The sequence below is a fragment of the Trachurus trachurus genome (assembly GCF_905171665.1).
Source record: "Trachurus trachurus genome assembly, chromosome: 18".
NCBI lineage: Eukaryota > Metazoa > Chordata > Actinopteri > Carangiformes > Carangidae > Trachurus > Trachurus trachurus.
The window spans coordinates 7792325-7813980 of NC_139909.1; the positions used below are offsets into that span (position 1 = coordinate 7792325).

The 21656-nt window shown below is 41.6% G+C and overlaps 1 protein-coding gene and 1 long non-coding RNA gene across 2 annotated transcripts in view; one reads left to right on the plus strand and one right to left on the minus strand.

Moving 5' to 3' along the window:
- Nucleotides 1-714: 714 nt before the first annotated feature.
- LOC311001479 (uncharacterized protein) lies at nt 715-7940 on the plus strand (the record flags this gene model as incomplete). The annotated part of the gene is made up of 3 exons (XM_083992567.1): nt 715-930; nt 3767-3940; nt 7810-7940. Exons 1-3 carry the CDS (start codon nt 744-746, stop codon nt 7938-7940), a joined length of 492 nt encoding a protein of 163 aa, XP_083848693.1. The 5' UTR covers nt 715-743.
- Nucleotides 7941-17382: 9442 nt separating this feature from the next.
- The window catches only part of LOC311002144, a 475958-nt gene continuing 471684 nt past the window's right edge, over nt 17383-21656 (minus strand). The window contains exon 3 of the long non-coding RNA XR_014596220.1: nt 17383-17570. This is a non-coding gene — a long non-coding RNA (uncharacterized lncRNA). The remainder of the gene's footprint in view (nt 17571-21656) is intronic.

The window sequence follows — 21656 nt, forward strand, 5'->3', positions numbered from 1 at the left end:
TTTTGCAATACCCATATTCCGCCATCAGGAGGCGCTTCCATTGGACCAATGCGTGTCGTTACTCTCTGATGCTCTAGATGGCGCCCACACCCAAAAACATCATGTGACTGAAACCCTTCGTTTTTTGTTTTTTTTTTAACAACTTTATTATTGCTTTACAAAATACATAAACAGTGCATTCATATGATGAGCATCATATTAATAACAATTGGATAACAAATAGACGTGACAATAAAATAAATACATACATAAATAGAAATAAATAATAGTAAAAAAAAAAATAAAAATAAATAAAAAGGAGAAGAAAAAAAGTAAGACACACCAGGGGATATGAGCAATGGAAATTAAATTGAATTAAATATATTAAAGTGGGAGCACAGATTTATAGTTTTGATAGCTTTCTTGTTATTAGCAGAGGAAACTGACTTGAAATACACCTCCAGTTCTTTCATGAAAACACAAAAAATGGGTTTTACTTGGCAAATTTACACTTGTGGATATAAAACTTTGCAAGAATTAAAATGAGATTGATTAAAAAATATTATTTTTCAGCTGGGGCGTCACTCTTTATAAATCCAAAAAGGACATTTTGCCACTGAAACCCTTCGGTTGCCGACTGGTGGATCTATGCGTGTATATCTATGGGATCTATGCACGTGACGTGCCCAACCCGGAAGAGAGCCGAGCAGCGTGGAACGTTCGCGTCTCCTGGCTGCCAGGAACAACAAAGAGTTTGAGTAAAAATGTCTGAGTTTCTGAGAGGATTCGTTACCGAGAGACTCGCCGCCGCCTCCCAGGAAATCTTAGCGGCCGTGGACAGAGTCGTAGCCGGATACGAGGCGGAGGCTTCGGGCTTCAGACAGGAGATCGAACGGCAGAGGAACCTGCTGGGTGTTCTCCTGCAGCCTCGAGTCGTCCTCAACAAAACAGGTTGGTGATTCAGTTTTAAATCATTTCACCTCAAAGTTGTGGTTTGTAGAGAAAGATGACATATTGTAGGGGAGAGTGGGGCAATGTTCCCTCTAATTTTCGAAACTCCTGAGCAGAAATTCAACTCCCCTGATGACCTGCTTGAGCGACTGTGAGCGAAAACTCAAGCGTACACAGTACGTCCACATGCTGGTGCTATGGCCTCACCTCTCCAACTCCAACTATCAATACAATTGGCTATTACTATTATGATTAATAACAGATTATTTTGACAGCATTACATAGGCTACTCCATATCTAGGTCAGTTACAGTTAATGATAACAAAATACAATATTGTTTTGGCAAAATAGATTTTGCATTTATTGCCATACAATATGAAAAAAATACCTAACATCAAGTTGGTGTCATCAGCTCTTGGCACAGAAGCATTCTTGATATTAACAATAATAATAATTCTCAAGCAAAAACTTAAATCGTAGTTGCACTACAGACCACGGTTAAGGTCATAAATTTCACAATTCGAAGCGCACATTAGGGAGAAATGGTCATGGATATTTGAGTGTGCAACTTTTTTTGTCTTCTGGGCAAAGAGGTGGGGAGCAGTGTGCAATTGCACAGTAAAACACCTTAGAGGGAACAGTGGAGTGGGGTAAGAGTCACATCACTCCCGTTCTTCTTTCACTACATTGGCTCCCAGTTAAATTCAGGATCATTTTTAAACCGATAATGTTTGTTTTTAAAGCTATCCACGGTCTTGCTCCAGTGTATCTGTCTGATTGTATAAAGCTTAGACGACACTGTAGAGCCCTCCGGTCCTCAGAACAGCCCCTGTTGGAGGTTCCTTTTTCTAATTTTAAACAGTGGGGGGATCGTGCCTTTTCGATAGCGGCCCCGAAATTGTGGAACTCCCTACCCCCTGAACTACATTTGATTAATGACTTGGCACTTTTTAAATCACATCTTAAAACTCATTTATTTAGACAGGCTTTTAATATTGAGTAACTTTTGCCTTTTGATATGCATTTTATCATTTGTGTTCTCTTGCTTTTATATCAGCTATGTTACTCCTTGTCACTTGTAATGTAATTTTTTTCTGTAAAGCACTTTGATCATCTTTCTGATGTTGTAAGGTGCTATATAAATAAACTTTATTATTATTATTATTATTATTATTATTATTATTATTATTATTATTATTATTATTATTATTATTATATGAGCCAGTGGGTAAGTTGACCCACCCCTTGTTTCTAGGAAACTATAGGAAAAAATTAGCATGTGACCAAATATTTGGGAGGCAGGCATCATATCATGGAGTCTGTGAAGGTTAGAACCACGTGAGTAAAGTGGTTTAAAGCAGATATCAGCTTCACGGCCGTTTCGGCTAATGCTGCGTTCAAGGCAGGCTTTTGAAACCGTAAGTTACAGCTTCAAGTCACAACTACGACTTGGTAGCGTTCCAGGTAACCCGTAGCTCGTGTTTTTACCATCCTGTTGTCTGTGAAAGTTCCCTATAACGGCCACTCGTAACTTCCGACCCGTGAACTCGTACCAGATCGAACTGGTATGACTTCACAGGAAGGAAAAACACAAAGTACGAGTTTCTTTGAACGCACCATGAGTTAGCAGCCCCCGCCCTTGTCAGGCATCAATTGGTCCTCGTGCTACGTCACCACATTCACGCGCATCCCTTGGCTGCACACACAGCCCTTCATGCCGTTCTCTCTCCTCATTGGATAACACTTGTATCCCACAAGGAAAATTTTCTCCTCGGGTTACAGCAGAGCAGAGTGACGGAGAGACTCGTGTTTAGGCTGAAATACTTCATGTAAGTGATTGCTGACGGAAAATAGGACTATTTAGGACTTATATTAACAAAAACATTCCACTGATATCTGCTTTAACATTTATGACAAAAAAAAAAAATCATTTTTCACTCTCATGAGTGAATTTTGTCGATCATAAGTTTCATGAGAATTGTGTTTAGACCAAAAGAGATGATTGCAAATTTGTTTTATACATGGGTTGTGGTATTTATGAGCTACAACATGAGGTAGTAAACCTAGCATGAAACTGCACCATTTTAGCTGTGAGAGCAATAAACCCAAGGTAGCTGTGGGGTAAGTTGATCCATTTGGCCAGGGGTAAGTTGAGCCACCTATCCTATACACTTAATGAATGTATTTTGGCTGTATATGTCCAAATGATTAAATCAAGATTCTGTATGTTTGTGATTACAGAAAGTATGTTCCTATAAACAGGAAAAGTTGTTTATAGTGTGCCAAACTTTACTTTCAAAGAAAAATATCTGTGATTCTTCTCAAGATGCCAAGTAATTGCTCCCCAAATCTCAGTGAGTTGGTGGCTCAGCAGGAAGTCCCTGCAGTTTGTGTTCACCTGTAACCTGGACAGATGAAATATTAAGTAAAGGGGGAGGTAGGAGATGGATGGAAGGAAAGAAGGGGGGGTTGATCAATTTCCCAACTCCTATGGTCAACGTAAGTTGAGTCACAAGATCACTTTTTTTGAACATCCTTTTTTTTAAATTACTTTCTTTATTGGAAGCAATACTGCAAGCCTTTTACCACAAACTTACTGCTCTGTGATATTCCTTTATCCTAGCCTGGTAAAAGCAAAACTCATATGGTTCACTCAAATAAAAGTAAAAGGTAGTTCTGAGACTTACGGCCAATCAGAGGCTCATAGCAGGAGCAAAATTCCTTCAGCTCAGACTAGTGTCCACTGAGAGGGTCATTGGGGTTCATAGAGACACCAGGTATATGAGTGACAGTATGAAGACACTGTTTTTCATGATGTGTTTAATTGTTTCTGCAGGTGATCAGCACCTGTTGATGATTGAAGCAGAGGATCCTCCTGAGTTGACCTCTAACCTGGATCAGGAGAAGCCAGAGAGTCTACATCTTAAAGAAGAAAAGGAGGAACTACATCTTAAAGAAGAAAAGGAGGAACTATCTCTTGAGTTTCCCTTCACTTCTGTTCATGTGAAGAGTGAGGATGAGGAGAAACCTCAGTCTCTACAACCTCATCAAAGACAAATTGAGGCTGAGCCTCCATCCAGCAGCTCAGCTGAACAGATGGAGGCCGATGGAGACGACTGTGGAGGATCTGAACCAGCCAGGAACTCAGATCAACCTGAAGATCGTCGACCAGATACAGATGATGAGGTCTCAGAGTCGTCCTGTGAGACTGAATACAGTGATGATGACTGGAGAGAAACCAGAGCACCTGAGTCAGGTTTGAACAGTGAAGCTGTTCATGTAAGTGATAAAGAATGTGACACTGGTAAGAAGTCTCACCTCTGCTCAGAGTGTGGGAAAACATTTAGCAAAAACTATTTGTTGAAGAGACACATGAGAATCCATACAGGAGAGAAACCGTTTGAATGTGCTACATGTGGTCAAAAATTTAGTCAAGGAGGTAATCTTAAATCTCACATGAGGACCCATACAGGAGAGAAACCATTTGACTGTGCTACCTGTGGTAAAACATTTAGTCAAAGTGGTACTCTTAAAGAACATATGAGACTCCATACAAGAGAGAACCCATTTGACTGTGTTACATGTGGTAAAACATTTAGTAGAGGAGGTAATCTTAGAGTCCACATGAGAGTCCATACGGGAGAGAAACCATTTGACTGTGCTACATGTGGTAAACAATTTAGTGGAAGTAGTCATCTTAAAGCCCACATGAGGATCCATACAGGAGAGAAACCATTTGAATGTCCTACCTGTGGGAAACATTTTAGTCATTCAGGGAGTTTAAATATGCACTTGAGAGTCCACACACAGGAGAAACCATTTAGTTGCGCTATCTGTGGGAAAGGATTTAACCATTACCATCATCGTTTGTCTCACACAAAAGTCCATTCAAAAGTGAAGCCATTTGGTTGCAGTGTTTGTGGGAAAACATTTATGGAGCTGGAGAATTTGGCGACACACATGAAATCCCATAAAGGAGTGAAACTTCAGTTGTTGTCTTGAGCAGCACATGAAAGTCCATACAGAAATTAAACCATTTTCTTGTAGTGTGTGTGGAGTACATGTAAGGCAGTAGGTAGTGTTAAGACACCTTCAATCATTTAGTTGCAGTTTTGTGATGAGATATTTTGTAAACAGGAAGATTTTTACGTGTTCACAAGAATCCATGAATGAGAGTAAACGTACAGTTGAAGTTTTTGTGTCCGTCAATACTCTGATGTTTCTGGCAAGAAGAGACTAGAGCACTGGAGAAGAGAGTAACGACACGCATTGGTCCAATGGAAGCGCCTCCTGATGGTGGAATATGGGTATTGCAAAAGCGCCCAAGGACTGACATCTCTGCATTGTTGGTGAATGAGCAAGTGTGGTATTTTCAATAATTTAAGGACATTTATGGATCACCCACGTTAATAGCATCATCGTGGATCCTTTACAGATAAATAGTAACACATACGTGAGTAAAAAAAAAACAGTTGTCTACATTAATGTTTCAATCTACATTTTGTAATAAACAAATTATAAATATAATTTGATATGACCAAGACACTTAAAAACAAAAACACGGCCATTTTCATCAATTTTCAAGCAAGTGGGCAACACACATTCATTGGAGAGAATGAGTTTTCTGGAGTATGAGTGTATGTAAACTCAGGACTGTTACTGAAGGCAGCAGCAGTGTGTGTGAGGCTGCAGTTATTGAACTGTAACAGCTCATCACAACACAGTGAAAATGAATTTCACATGTAAAATATTTTGTTAAAGTTTATGATTTTGAAATTGTATGAAATTGATTGTTCGTGAAATGAATGCTATATAAATGACAGCAGTAAGTGAGGCTGCAGAGTTGATGGTTGAGCTGAACTGTAACAGCTCATTCCAACTCAACAAAAATGTCATTGTTTTTATCAAAGTGTAACAAATTTGGTAAAAATCTCTCTCTGGTATAGTTGTACTTGGTGGAAAAATCTTTTGTTTTTTGTTTGTTAATAAAGAAATTGAGGATCCATTCATTTTAAATTGGAATACCATTTTCTCTTAAGTTTTAGGATTAAACAAGCTGTATGTAAGAATGTGGCCCAAACTGTTGCCAGCAGTGTGTGGCTCTCTGATGCAGTTCATCTCCTCTGTCGGTGTTACATGCAGTAAATAATGAGTTGTAGTTGTAATTAAAAAAATGAATTATGAATGAAAAATGGCCTAACCTAGTTGTTTAAAATGTCAAGATGCCAAAAATAAAGTGACTGATTTGACTTGATGTAAAGGCACTCCATAGACAGGGTAGTAGCGGGAACTGAGGCACTCAGAGTAGGAAGGTGATTTTAAAAAACCTTTATTGCAGCATGCCCAAACAAATTAAAACCAAGCCAACGCGTTGCGGCCACAGGCCTTCATCAGGGCTGGTATAAAATGGCCGCCCATATGTAACCTGTATATATAGGGAGAGGTCACATGACTGGGCAGGCCCCAAGAAGCACATGTGATGCCAATCAGCAGAATACAATATACATCAACATCCAAACAGACATGAAATGAGAATAACACAAAATATACAAGCAATCAACAATAGAGAACATTTCAAACATTATAAATCATCAGGTTAATTAACAGGGGTTTCTCATTCAGGAAGCTGAAGGAAGACACATATTGGGAGCTGGATCCTGCCTAGATCAAAGAAAAGGGGAGAAGTCAAGTTCACCATTTAGGCCTGGGTACTGTGTAGCTTTCAGAGTATATATCCAAAAAGATTCTCTCTGTAAGAGCCTTTTTAACCCGTCTCCCCCCCTTACTGAACTGGCAATGTGCTCTATACCTGAGATCTTCAAGGTATTACAACTGTGGCTGGCCTCGTTACAGTATAGAGCCATAGGATATTGGGGGTTACCTGTCCTAATGGCATGTTTATGCTCAGCTAGTCGTACCTTAAGTTTACGCTTCGTTCTCCCAACATAAAACCGGCCACACGGGCATTCCAGTCTGTATACAACAAACGTAGTGTTGCAGTTTATGAATGATTTGATATCATATTTGCAACCTGAAGTAACGTATGTGAAATAGTTAGCATTGACCATGTTATCACAATGATTACAATTGCCACATTTATGATTCCCTGTTCTCATATTGAGCCATGTCTTACGGGGAGCTGAAGTAAGATGGCTCCTCACCAGTTTATCATTAAAGGTAGGAGCACTTCTGAAGCTGACAGTGGGAGCATCTGGGAGAACTTCTCCAAGGAAGCCATCACTTCTCAAAATTTCCCAGTTTCTTTTTAAGAAGAAGCTGAGAGCATTATAGTTTCTGATACTTTGTTTGACCAGACTTCAGCAGAGGCCCCAGATGCCAAAAAGCTCTTTTTAGAGCTGAAGAAGCTCTCAGAGAAAGAACTTAAATTGCATCTCCACATGACTACATTATCTGACTATTGGCGAGAAAAAATGATCCCAAGAGGATTAAGAATAAAAAAGTTCCCATCTTTTGGCTCTGAAGACAAAGACTTTAAACACAAGTGGGAGGCCATCTTAAATAAATGTTCTCTTGACCTCATGCTACTCCTGATTGAAGAAGCTAAGAAGCAGAAAAATCAGACTCAGGATGAAATAGCCACACTTAAAGAAGAGGTTTCCACTAAATTCAGATAACAAGAGGCTCCCTTTGAAAAAGAGCTGAAAGAGGGATTAGAGAAACTACAAACAGAGCTCAAACAACAGAAACTGAAGAAATTCAAGAGAGATCAGTCTGATTATACAGAAGATAAAGTCTACACATGGAAACAAAGACACAGCTATAAAGCTCAGCCACAACGAAGGAGAAGTGTCTCCTTCCTGCTACCTAGTAGTGATGACGATAATTCTGGGATGGGGGACACCTCAAACAATGTTTTAGATGTCAGACCCCAACAAGAGAAACAGGATGCGAAGGAGACTAGGCGGAAGACCTCAGAAGAGGCAGAGGCAGGTCCAGTCGGGAACTATGGCGTGTACACCAGGAGCCAAAGGAGGAAGATGAACAGGTGATCAACATCTCCGGCATTCCACTCTCAACCAGCCATCTTGCTGTCCTCTCCAAAGGTCTCACATTTGCCCCCACTAATACTACTAATGAATTTCAAACAAAAGTTGACCTTTTTAAGTTCCATCATAATCTTCAGCTTAAAGTGTGGTATCATACAAACCCGAGTCAAGCAGCCTTTCGCTCTCATTCTCGACCTGATATAAGACCGGTTATTAAACCAAAATCTACTTTCACCTCAAACATTTATGGGGTCATCCCTATGTTCCCACAGCCCTATGTTCCCTCAGCCCTATGTTCCCTCATTTCTAACTTTTGTCGTCACTGAAAATTAGGCCCTATGTTCCCTCAGCCCTATGTTCCCTCATTTCTAACTTTTGTTGTCACTGAAAATTAGGCCCTATTCCCACAGCCCTTTGGTCCCACCATTGGTTGGGTTTAGGCAATGAAGAAAGGAGTTGGTTAAGTTTAGTAAAAAGACCAGGTAGAGGCTAGACAGGCCAGATAGACAGAGTCCAGATAGGTAGAGAGAGTCCAGAGGGAACATAGGGCTGAGGGAACATAGGCACGCTCCCACATTTATAACCCCACTTTGAATACTTTTTACAAAACAGTGACACATGAAGTTGACAAACTCTTCAAAACTAAGACAAAAAAACATCATAACCTCTCAAAAGAAGAAGCTGAGGCCCTGAAATGGCTATCTTCAAATGAGGACATCGTAATCAAGAGAGCTGATAAAGATGGTGCAGTAGTGGTGTGGGGCAAAGACCAATACATCCTGGAGGCCCGACGACAGCTGGACAACCGTGAGTACTATGAGCCCCTATTGTCTAACCCTACTGAACAGATGAAGACTGAATTTACAAATATGTTACTAGGAGCCAGGAATGAAGATTGGATTTCACAAAGTGAACATGATTTTCTTCTCAAGGAAAATCCAAGAATCCCCTCATTTTATTTGCTCCCTAAAGTGCATAAGAACTTACTTAATCCACCAGGAAGACCAATTATTAGTGGAAATGAGTCAATTACAGAACCAGCATCTAAATTTGTTGATTTCCACATTAAGCCATTTGTAAATGAACTGCCCTCTTTTATTCAAGACAGCACACATGTTCTAAATAAGATCAGAGAACTAAAAAACAATGGATCATTACTCTTGGTTACCATGGATGTGGAAGCATTATATACTAACATTGCTCACAATGAGGGCTTAGAAGCTCTATCATTTTTTCTGGAAAAGAGACAACCTGAGCTGCTGCCCCCTGCTGACTTCATCTTGCTACTTACAGAATGGACTCTAAATAATAATGTGTTTTTGTTTCAGAATCAGTTTTTTAAACAGAAAAAGGGTACAGCAATGGGAGCATGTTTTGCACCTAACTACGCCAACCTATTCATGGGATTTTGGGAAGAAAAGTTTGTGTACTCTAGCCTTAATGTTTACAGAGATAAAATCATTTGGTGGGGCCGATACATAGACGATATTCTTCTACTCTGGTCTGGATCTGAGACAAAACTTCTACAATTTCACTCCTATTTGAATAGTACTAATGAGAATTTGAAACTTAGCCTTGACTATTCCCATTCTGAAATTCATTTTCTTGACCTTAAGATCTCAAAAGATGAGCATGGTGACTTACATACTTCCATATTTAGAAAGCCTACAGACTGTAACACCATACTAAGAGCGGATAGCTTTCATCCACCTTGGTTGATAGAAAATGTACCCTATGGTCAATTTCAGAGGCTTAAAAGAATCTGTGACTCTGAATCAGATTTTGAGAGACAAGCTCAAGATATGAGCACCAGGTTTAAGAGAAGAGGTTACAAACATAAGACTATTGATAAAGCATATAATAAAGCAAAGAAGCTCACAAGAGAACAACTTCTGGTTGCTAAGCAAAAAACACAAGATTCAAATCAAGTCTACTTTGTGACACAGTATGGGAATCAGGCCAATGCAATTAAACAAATTATAAAAAGAAACTGGGAAATTTTGAGAAGTGATGGCTTCCTTAGAGAAGTTCTCCCAGATGCTCCCACTGTCAGCTTCAGAAGAGCTCCTACCTTTAATGATAAACTGGTGAGGAGCCATCTTACTTCAGCTCCCCGTAAGACATGGCTCAATATGAGAACAGCGAATTATAAATGTGGCAATTGTAATCATTGTGATAACATGGTCAATGCTAACTATTTCACAGACGTTACTTCAGGTTGCAAATATGATATCAAATCATTCATAAACTGCAACACTACATTTGTTGTATACAGACTGGAATGCCCGTGTGGCCGGTTTTATGTTGGGAGAATGAAGCGTAAACTTAAGGTACGACTAGCTGAGCATAAACATGCCATTAGGACAGGTAACCCCCAATATCCTATGGCTCTACACTGTAACGAGGCCAGCCACAGTTGTAATACCTTGAAGATCTCAGGTATAGAGCACATTGCCAATTCAGTAAGGGGGGGGGGGGGGGGGGGGGGGGTAAAAAGGCTCTTACAGAGAGAATCCTTTTGGATATATACTCTGAAAGCTACACAGTACCCAGGCCTAAATGGTGAACTTGACTTCTCCCCTTTTCTTTGATCTAGGCAGGATCCAGCTCCCAATATGTGTCTTCCTTCAGCTTCCTGAATGAGAAACCCCTGTTAATTAACCTGATGACTTAGTTTGAAATGTTCTCTATTGTTGATTGCTTGTATATTTTGTGTTATTCTCCTTTCATGTCTGTTTGGATGTGGATGTATATTGTATTCTGCTGATTGGCATCACATGTGCTTCTTGGGGCCCGCCCAGTCATGTGACCTCTCCCTATAGGTTACATATGGGCGGCCATTTTATACCAGCCCTGATGATGGCCTGTGGCCGCAACGCGTTGGCTTGGTTTTAATCTGTTTGGCCATGCTGCAATAAAGGTTTTTTAAAATCACCTCGGTTTCCGCTACCACATTGGATCCTCACACTGAAGAGCACCAGAGGTAGAGACAAGAGACAAAGACAATTCCATGCAGCACTCCATGCATGTTTTTTGATTGCACTTCATAGTAGACAGTTGATTTTTTACTCTCTGTACTCCTCGCTTTACTCTAAGCGGAAGTTACGTTTTTTGTGGGCGTCCCTTCGGTTGCCGATTGGTGGATCTATGCACGTGACGTGTCCAAACCGGAAGAGAATCGATCAGCGGGGAACACATTGGTCTCCTGCCTGGGACAAAGAGTCTGAGTAAAATGTCTGAGGTGAAGTTTCTGAGAGGATTTGTTACCGAGAGACTCGCCGCCGCCTCCCAGGAAATCTTAGCGGCCGTGGACAGAGTCGTAGCCGGGTACGAGGCGGAGGCTTCGGGCTTCAGACAGGAGATCGAGCGGCAGAGGAACCTGCTGGATGTTCTCCTGCAGCCTCGAGTCGCTCTCAACAAAACCGGTTGGTGATTCAGTTTTTAAATAATTTCACCTCAAAGTTGTGTTTTGTAGAGAAAGAGAACACGTTGTACTACATTTATCTTGGTAATGTGAGCCGCTGCGGTAACGGAGTAACATAAAGTGAGCCGATGTTTGATTTCCGTTGCGCTCGATCTAGAGTAAATACGGTAGGCTCAGTCCTTGAGCAAAGTGAAGGTCCGGAAAGATACATAAAGCCTACGCGATTTTGCAATATTTGTTTTTTATGAAGATTGAGCGTTTTCCTCGTGTTTAATCAGGTGCAACTTTTACTGATAGTTTAAGGTATGATATTTCCGACTTAAAGCAGAAGTAGGCGATCCGGTCGTTTTGGCTAGAACTCATAGATAGATAGATAGATAGATAGATAGATAGATAGATAGATAGATAGATAGATAGATAGATAGATAGACTTTATTGATCCCAAGCTGGGAAATTACAGTGCAGCAGCATTACACAGACGCACAGTGACGATAACAACATATAGTATAAGAATATAAAGAACAAACTATACATAATAAAATAGTAAAATATAAAGAACAAACTATACATAATAAAATAGCAATAGCAAATAAAATGTGATGTACATACAACAACAAATTGGTGGCGTTGACTTGAGTGCAAAGTAGAAAATGTGCAATGTGTGTAACTGTGTGTAGAAAAATAAAGTGCGTAGTGACCAGGCCTGGAATTTCGTCATTTTAGGGGCAGGGCCAGTTGGCCTTACGTGTTGTCAATTTTTTGAGGGCACAAAGGCCAAAAGCCAGGGCAGCAAGGCCATAAAAATGCTCAAGCAAACCAGAAATGTTCTACTTTAAATTCATTTATGCATTTAATTTTTTGCACAAAGGTCCAGTCCTATGCAGCTATGTTTCGAAATTCCTATCTTACTTGTTCACTATTGCACTGGGCGATATGAGAAAAAATCCTATCACGATATTTTTGTTTTCATATCAGTCGACATCAATTTATATCACGATATAACTCAAATCACTATTTTGGTCAAGCTTAAATATTCCCTTATTGTCACAAGTGAGATTTGAAGTTATCAGAAGGTTATTTTGTGATTTTTTTTTTCCTGTCAAAAATTGAGCATGACAGATGTAATTATGAACATTATACAACAGTATCATATAAATAAAACAGATGTTAGTATAGTAGCTTGCCTGGGTCTGGGCAGTGTTCAGGTCGGCACAGTTGAACTTTACGCCCGAGTGTGGTGCGTTTGTGTCGGTGTGAACACAACAGTGGCTCTGGGCTGAGCAGCAGCAGAGCGGCCGCACCGTGACCGCGTCCGTGTTGGGTGAACGCGGTCGGACGTCGGTCCGCTCCAGCTGTCTGGCGTCTCCATTGTTAAAGTTTAGCGTTACTTCAGAGTTAATGACGCACCACGCATCTTTTCACGGTCAGCCATGAGCCATCCGAGTTCTCCTTGACTCCTTCACATTTTCTTCCGAGGCAAAACTCTTTTTTTATTTTTTCTATTTTTTACCGGCGGTGTTCCTCTGCTGACGTGCACGGCTGTAGCAGCCCAATGTTGACATGTTGTGGCTTGGCTCTTTTCCAGCCACATGATTGGTTCGGCGGGTGGGGGGTGTTTGATGAAGTCACCTGGTTGGCCGGTGATAGATTGGTCGTCAAACTGTCTTTATAGCCCGCCCGAGCGGTTTATGCCAGGCTCGAATCAAACCCACCCCGTGATGATGCTGCCAGAATGTCAACAAAATACGCATTGTTTTTTCTTCAAAGACGCAGGTGTCAAAGCCGTGTTGATAGGAAAGAGGCAAAGGAGAAAACCGCAAAATCAACTAGGGCAGTGCGGGTGGGGCATCAAGGCCACTGTGGCCTTAGGGCAGATATTTTTTTCAAGGGCACAAGGCCAAATCGGATCGTGAAATTCCTGCGCTGGTAGTGACTGTAAGTTATGACGAGAGTTTTTCAACTGTTATTATACAGTGTGATGGCATGTGGCAGGAAAGATTTCCTGTATCTGTCCCTTCGACAGCGGAGTTGTAGCAGCCTCTGTGAGAAGGTGCTCCGCTGTCTGACCACTGTGTGATGGAGAGGGTGCTGGTCATTGTCCATGATGGAGAACAGTTTATTCAGTGTCCTCCTCTCCACCACGGTCTCAAAGGACTCCAGCCTGAGACCCAGTACCGAGCCAGCCTTCTTGATGATCTTCTCAAGTCTGTTAGTGTCGCTGGCTCTGATGCTGCTGCCCCAACACACAGCAGCAAAGAAGATGGTGCTGGCAACAACAGACTGGTAGAAGATCTCCAACATCTTGCTGCACACGTTGAAGGATCTCAGCTTCCTCAGGAAGTAGAGTCTGCTCGTCCCCTTCTTGTACACAGCCTCGGTGTTAGATTTCCAGTCCAGTCTGTTGTCAATCACCACTCCAAGGTATTTGTAGTCCTCCACCACCTCCCCTCTGATCCATAGTGGCTGTGAAGGTATCTTCTTCCTCCTGAAGTCGATCACCATCTCTCTGGTCTTGTTGATGTTCAACCTCAGGTGATTCTGTTCGGACCACTCTACAAAGTTGTATATCAGTGTCCTGTACTCCGACAACAGCTGAGTCATCAGAGAACTTCTGAAGGTGACATGACTCAGAGTTGTACTTGAAGTCAGTGGTGTATAGGGTTAAGGTGAAGAGGAAGGGAGAAAGCACAGTCCCCTGTGGAGCTCCTATATCACTGGCCACCACATCAGACAGGACACTGCCCAGACGGACAAACTGTGGCCTGCCTGTCAAGTAGTCAGTAATCCAGGAGATCGCTGCGTCGTTAACACCCATCACCCGCAGCTTCTCACCCGGTAGCAGAGGCTGAATGGTGTTGAAAGCACTGGAGAAATCAAAGAATGTGATCCTCACAGTGCCTCCTCCACCGCCCAGATGCATATGGGCTCGGTGCAGCAGGTAAATGACAGCGTCATCGACTCCTAAATGGGGCTGATAGGCAAACTTGCAAGGGATCCAGAAACGTCCTCACCTCACCAGTCTCTCCAGGACTTTCATCACATGGGATGTGAGGGCTATTGGTCTGTAGTCAGCTGGGTCGAATGGCATTGACTTCTTGGGGACAGGAACCAGGCAGGACGTCTTCCACAGCATCGGGACTTTCTCCTGACTCAGACTCAGGTTGTACAGATGTCTCAGTACGGGAGACAGCTGGCTGGCACAGGTCTTCAGGATCCTAGGCGTGATGCCATCAGGGCCTGCTGCCTTTCGCTGATTCAGTCTTTCCAACTGCCTCTTTACCTGGCCTGTAGTCACCATTGGATGGTTGATGGTGTCCTCGGTGGGGGAAGGGGAGGAGGAGGTGGGGGAGAAGGAGGGGGGCAGATGGAGAGGTGATGTGCAGGAGAGTGTGGGTGTGTGGGGGGCTGGAGGTGTTGGAGGGGTGGCAGGAGGTGAGCTAAACCTGTTGAAAAACTGGTTAAACTGGTTTGCTCTGTCCAGGCTCCCTGATGTTTGCCTGTCTTCAATCTGACATGCATTGGTCCAATGGAAGCGCCTCCTGGTGGAGGAATATGGGTATTGCAAAAGCGCCCAAGAACTGACAACTCTGCAGTGTTGGTGAATGAGCAAGTGTGGTATTTTCAGTAAGGACATATAGATTACCCACGTTAATAGCATCATTGAGGACCACTTACAGATAAACATTAACACATAAGCCGGTGCATATTCTCATTTGCCCAGGTCATAGTATTTCAAAGGAGGTTAAATCGAACGCAACTGGACTTAGTTATTTGTCTAGGAAGACGTTTCACCTCTCATCCAAGAGGCTTCATCAGTTCATGTAGCATCTGACCAGGCTGGGACTGGTCCAACTAGCTGGTGTGGAGACTCACTATTTAACCTCTGTGTGGGCGTTCACAAGGCTGATGATGTCACTGGTTCCCTTTGTGCTCCAAGTGCCAACGACAGTCGTTTAAAGGACTGTCTTTGGTGGGAAGTTGGTTTCGACTTCGTTAGTGCCCTATTGTGTTATAACGACAGTCGTTGGAGTGATATTCGTTGTCGTTGGAGTCGTTGTCGTTGGAGTGAGATTAACACATAGGCGAGTAAAAAAAACAACAAAAAAACAGATGTCTAAATTGTTTCAATCTACATTTTGTAATAAACAAATTATAAGTATAATTTGATATGACCAAGACACCTAAAAACCAAAACACGGCCGTTTTCATCAATTTACAAGCAAGTGGGCAACACACATACATTGGAGTGAATGGGTTTTCTGGGCACTTTTGCAATACCTATATCCTGCCACTCGGGGCGCAAAATGCTTACCACGAGAGCCAATGGAAGTGTCGTTACTCTCTTTTCCAGCGCTCTAGTTTTGGCTAACTTCTTGTCAGCCGATGGAGTTAGCAGTCCCCGCCCTCGTCCCTACGTCACCACATTCACGCGCATCCCTTGGCTGCACACACAGAGCGGACTGCCCCTTTATGCCGTTCTCTCTCCTCATTGGATAAAGGTTGTAGGAAACAAGTAAAGTTTTCTCTCTCTTTCTGAGAAAAAAACTAAATAAACATTTGGAGCCTAGGCTTGTCAAAATTAAATCAAAATCAATATGACTGAACTGTAGGTTGGAGGGCTTTTAATTTGAAGGGCCACATACAGGAAGTCGTGACACTGTCAGCTTTTTTTCTTCTTTTTTCGACAGAAGTAGTAGTAGAAGTAGCACCGAGGGACAAGAGAGATAGAGAGAGAAGAGAGTGAATTGGTATGTGTGAGTGGTGGCGGCGTCTGGTGTCGAACAAATGAATCAACCAGTGACTTTTGAGATAATGTAAGCTACTTCTCACCGGAGACTTTGTTCTCACGCATCGCAATTTTTTTTTTTTCACCGATGCGAGTCGTCACGCATTTGTATCGATTTTTAATCGAGTCACGATGCATCGTTACATCCCTAGCCACCACACAAGACTAGCCCATATGATTAAGCTGGATTTCATTTGTATCAGCATAAGTCTACCATTTATTTGCTCTAGACTGTACCTTTCAAATATGATTTATTGGTTTGCCCTGTAAAAATTAACCAATCCCTCAAATTGATACAGAGAGTAAAGCAGAATAGTGGTATTGAGTAATAAACCTGATGTGGGAAGAAACTCAACAAATTTGATACAACTGTATCAAATTTGATACAACTGTATCAAATTTGATACAACTGTATCAATTTGATACAACTGTATCAAATTTGTCGGGGGGACACCCCTAAACACTGCAATTGATAGCTTTCATGTGACGTCACGGCCCGTATGGAACGCCTCCCTGGCGGTCAAAACAATCCACAATTAGGACAAGGCAGAAAAACACACACTGCTCCCTGCTGCTTCAAAAATACCGGTGTTATGGCCCAACTGGTGTCTGATTTAACTGGTTACCGCACCGAACAACAGCTGTGCTGCACTTCCGTCCGCAGATTTGTCACAAATTCACAAATCAAGCCGCAGTTCACATGTTACTGCAGCAATATGCTTCTGTGGGTGAACCTGTTCAGGCAATCTACAGTCAGTCAGCGCCACACTTCTCTCACTCTGCACAACACTGCACACTATGACAAAGCCTGTCATGTTAAAGTTACGAACTAATGGAAAACACTCTGAAAATACAATAACAGCATCGTCCTCGCCGCGCCGCGGTCGGTTCCGACCCCCGTTACCGTGTTGCTGATGCCGCGGGCGGTGCTGTTGCCGTGTCCGGTGGCGGGCGGTCCCGCCGGGTTACCATCGCCGCCGCCGCCGGTCCCGCTGCTGTCGGACCGCCGTCATCGTTGCCGTCGGTAGCGGTGCGTAGCAAAGCTCCGGGGGGAGGGGGGGCAGCTGGTCACCGTGCAGCCCAGCTAAGGGCTCTGGTTTGTGGGTGAGAGGAGCAGGGAGCCTGGGCTCAGTGGGCTGGAGCTCAGACTGTGGAGCTCAGCGGAGCTGCGGTACCAGGACGGTGTTCCCACACAGGAAAGTTACAGGTACATTTCTACCACTTCAACGAGTTCAGAAACATTATTTTGAGATCAAAAAACTACAAAATGGGGCTTTTAATCAGACACCAGTTGAGCCATAACACCGGAGGTATTGGTTGCAAGCGGTGGAGGATGATGGATTCTCCACCAGGTAAATGTAAACATCGCCCAACTCGAGCTTCGGCAGGGAACTGGTCATTTTAAACAGCTCGTATACAGCAGCTGGTGTTGAATATGGGTCACAAGCAGTGTTAATTTTGTCGGCTATTTTTCAATTTAGTTTTAGTCTTAGTCTTGTGTCAAATGCCCTTATTAGTTTTAGTCATATTCAGTCAGCTTGTATTCTTTTTTGTTTAGTCACATTTTAGTCGACGAAAGTCTTGGCATTTTAGTCTAGTTTTAGTCAAAGAAAATCCAAAGTATTTTAGTCTAGTTTTAGTCGATAGTCTTTTTTTAGTCTTTGAAAGCAGATAAACAGTAATGTTAATCACAATTAATCTATTCAAACCAATAGATTCCTTTTAGTCTTTTTCTCACTCATCTCACAAGATTTATGTCATTATTACCTAATGAAGTAGCTCCACATGTTGAATGATTAGGAATGCTACGTTGCTAAAGGTGCCTGGACTGATATTCACAGAAACACATCAATGTTCTATACATCAATTTGTATATTTTATTATGAACCAACAATTCAACAACACAAAGACTTGCAACAATATATTCAATATATTTTTAAACCACTCTTTTGCCTAATAACATAACAAACCTACCTTTCTGATCTGAAATAAATAGTATAATATATATATATATATATATATATATATATATATATATATATATATATATATATATATATATATATATATGTATAATATATAATATAATATAATAAATAATAAATAGTTATTAAATAATTCCTGACATTCTAAAGATAAAATAAAATAAAAAACAATACACTTGAGAAGAATTGCAGCCTTCTTGCATTAAATAAAAAAATAAATAACAGATCTGAGGTAGGTGCCAATACAAAAAAAATGAGGTAGGCCTGGCTGACAATTACTTTTTGTGTTGTTCTAACTAGAAAACAATTGCTGTCTAGCAGGGCCAGGCTAGATCCAATGCCATCAATATTAAAAGGTAAAAAAATTCAACTTTGCAACAATGAACAACAACTTTGGTGAGGTAAAATGCAAGTAAAACTATTACACACAAACAAAATAATCACATTACCATTCTAGACCCTGTTAAGCTTGAGAATGAACAACAACTTTGGTGAGGTAAAGTGCAAGTAAAACTGTTACACACAAACAAAATCACATCACCATTCTAGACCCTGTTAACTTAAGCTTGAGAATGAATGAACAACAACTTTGGTGAGGTAAAGTGCAAGTAAAACTGTTACACACAAACAAAATCACATCACCATTCTAGACCCTGTTAACTTAAGCTTGAGAATGAATGAACAACAACTTTGGTGAGGTAAAATGCAAGTAAAACTGTTACACACAAACAAAATCACATCACCATTCTAGACCCTGTTAACTTAAGCTTGAGAATGAACAACAACCTTGGTGAGGTAAAATGCAAGTAAAACTGTTACACACAAACAAAACAGTCAATCACATCACCATTCTAGACCCTGTTAAGCTTGAGAAAAGCACTTCTTTCTAATGTGACTCTTGCTCTATTGCGGCGGCGACTTGAAAGGTCCCCGGTTAAGCTAAAGACCCGCTCTGCAAAGGCTTGTGAAGCTGGCATTGCCAGGAGGTCTAATGCCAGAGGTTTCAGATGTGGAAACAGAGTGGAGCTCTGAGAGGTCCAGAAATCTATTGCAGACTCCTCACTGTTATGGGACAGCACTTCTTTGTATTTCTGGATCTCTTGCTTGATTGAGGTCTTGAAGGTCTTTGGCCTTGATGCACGAGTGGCACTGAAAAACCTAAATCTAGGCTGTTTTGATGGGGGTGTTTTCTCTGCAGCTTCTGTATTGCCATTGCCGTCTTCCTCCTCATCAGTCAACTCCTCTTGCTGTGGTACACTGCCAATGATGTATTCTTCAGTTTTTTTAACGAGAATCTGCATGTCCTCATCTTCATTTTCAAAAAGTGTTTCTGAAACACTCGAATCAACAAAACATGCTGCCGCAGCAAGAGGAGAAAATTTGTCTGCATTCACATCCAGAAAGCGGCCAAAGCGCTCATCCATGTTTGTGCTCATTTTCTGTGCCAGCATAGCTGCATCCCTGTAGCTCCTGCCATGAACTAGGGGGAAGTTGGACAGGTGACACTTCAAGTCCAGAAGTGCTGGCACAACCAGGGATAGGCAACTAGTGTCACTTTGAAGCACCTTTGTGTGCTCTGCAAACGGTAACAGCAACTCTTTCAGGGTGGCCACTCTCTGCCACTCACTGGGCAGCAGGCAGTCCCAGTTCATGGTGTTAGCTACTTGTGTAAGACAGTCCTTTACTTCAAGCAAGCGACACAACATGAGGTAAGTACTAGACCATCTGGTTGGACAGTCTTTGGTCAGTATTAGTCCACACTCTTGCAGCAGCCTCTCTGTGGCAACAGATGATTTGCGAAACTTACCCACCAGGTGCCGGACTTTGTCCAACAGGCGTTTGATGGAGGTGTCCTTCTGGATCATGTTGACGACTAGCTGAAGTGTATGGACAACACAGGGGGTCCTCTCCAAGGTTCCGTACCTAATGGAAAGTTGAACACAAAACACAGATACTTTTCATTAACCTTCTGAGAACTAAATTTATAGCACAATCACAATACAACATTTATGCTTGATTGCATATTACATATCTAATATCTACAACAGGGAATAAGCATACTGTAAAGTCTTACCTTTCTTCTGCTTCTTCTTTGTCTCCTCCATCGTCTCCTCCATCGTCTCCTCCATCGTCTCCTCCTTCGTCCTCATCAGAAGTCGTGTCCTCATCTTCACAATGAAAAGCTGCAACCATGTTGCTTCCGTTATCAGTGATGATGGTTAGAATTTTTTGTTTTGGGATCCCCCATTCATTGGTGCATTCTTCCACAAGAGCAGCAATAGACTGTGCAGTGTGCGGGTGAACCATTTGCTTAAGGTTAAGCAGTATGTGCTCTGCTTTATTTTCGTCAGGGTTAAAATAGCACGCACTGATGGCAAGAAAGGAAGCTGTTAGTCCCTTTTTGGTCCAGATGTCCAAGCCAATGCTGACTTTGCGAGCTTTGGCCAGTCTTTGTTTGAACTTGACTTTTTCAGCCAGGTACATTTTGTCCACCAAGTTGGTAATTTTGGTTTTTTTCGGCACAGTCAGTCTTTTATCAATTTTCTCCATCATCTTGATGAAATCTTCATCTTCCACGACTCGTGGAGGGAGGGCTGTCCGGCCTATCCACTCAGCTATTGCCTCCTCTTTGGTTTTTTGTTCTTGTGAGTCTGATTTGTACTTCGTTTGAGCAAAGAATACACCTGAGATAGATGGCGTGTCCTCTTTCCTGGGTGGCTGCTTTGCCACATCTGGAATCTATGATGAGAATGTAATACAATTATGCCTGGACAGATGTAACAACAGCAAAGTGCAATGATTTTTACTTAATAAAAAAAATCAAAACAAGATAATATATTCACTGGGTAAATTGCCTACTTTATGCAGGTTATGCCAGAATGTTACTATAGATAATTTTACTTTTGAAGGTAAAGTTATTGCATGTTCAGTTTTTTATACCATAGTGTAAAAGCACTTTGAGTGGTCATAATGGCTAAAAAAAAGAAATAGGCTACAGTCCATTTACCAAATCAGATTAATGTTGATGGTAATGTGAGGAACCATGAACTATGTGTCAAAAAAGAGAACAGCAAATAGTTACCTAAACTGCCCCTTTAATATTTTTATGCCACGTCTTAAGCTAGTTAGCTGGTATCATGGTTTAACAGAAGCTGCGCCATTTACCGTCTAACTGAACTTACTTGCCTTAATGTCAATAGGCTATATGGTGCAACTAAGGCTATTCATGCAGCTTAACACGATTTTTTTTTCTTTTCAATTCACATTAGACATGGGCATGGCTAAAACACAACATGCATAATGTAGGCTTTAACACCAAAGCAAACTATTTTATAAATTGTATTATATCTTAGCTTTACTCTTCCAGAACTTACCTCAATTTCTTTGTGATTTGCCTTAATGTGACGTTTAAGGTTTGTCGTGTTCTTTCCCGTTATTTTGAATCCACACTGCTCTCCATCAGAAATAATTAGGCATTCACTTTTTTTTTCAGCCTCGTTGTATCTGAAATGTGACCAAACATC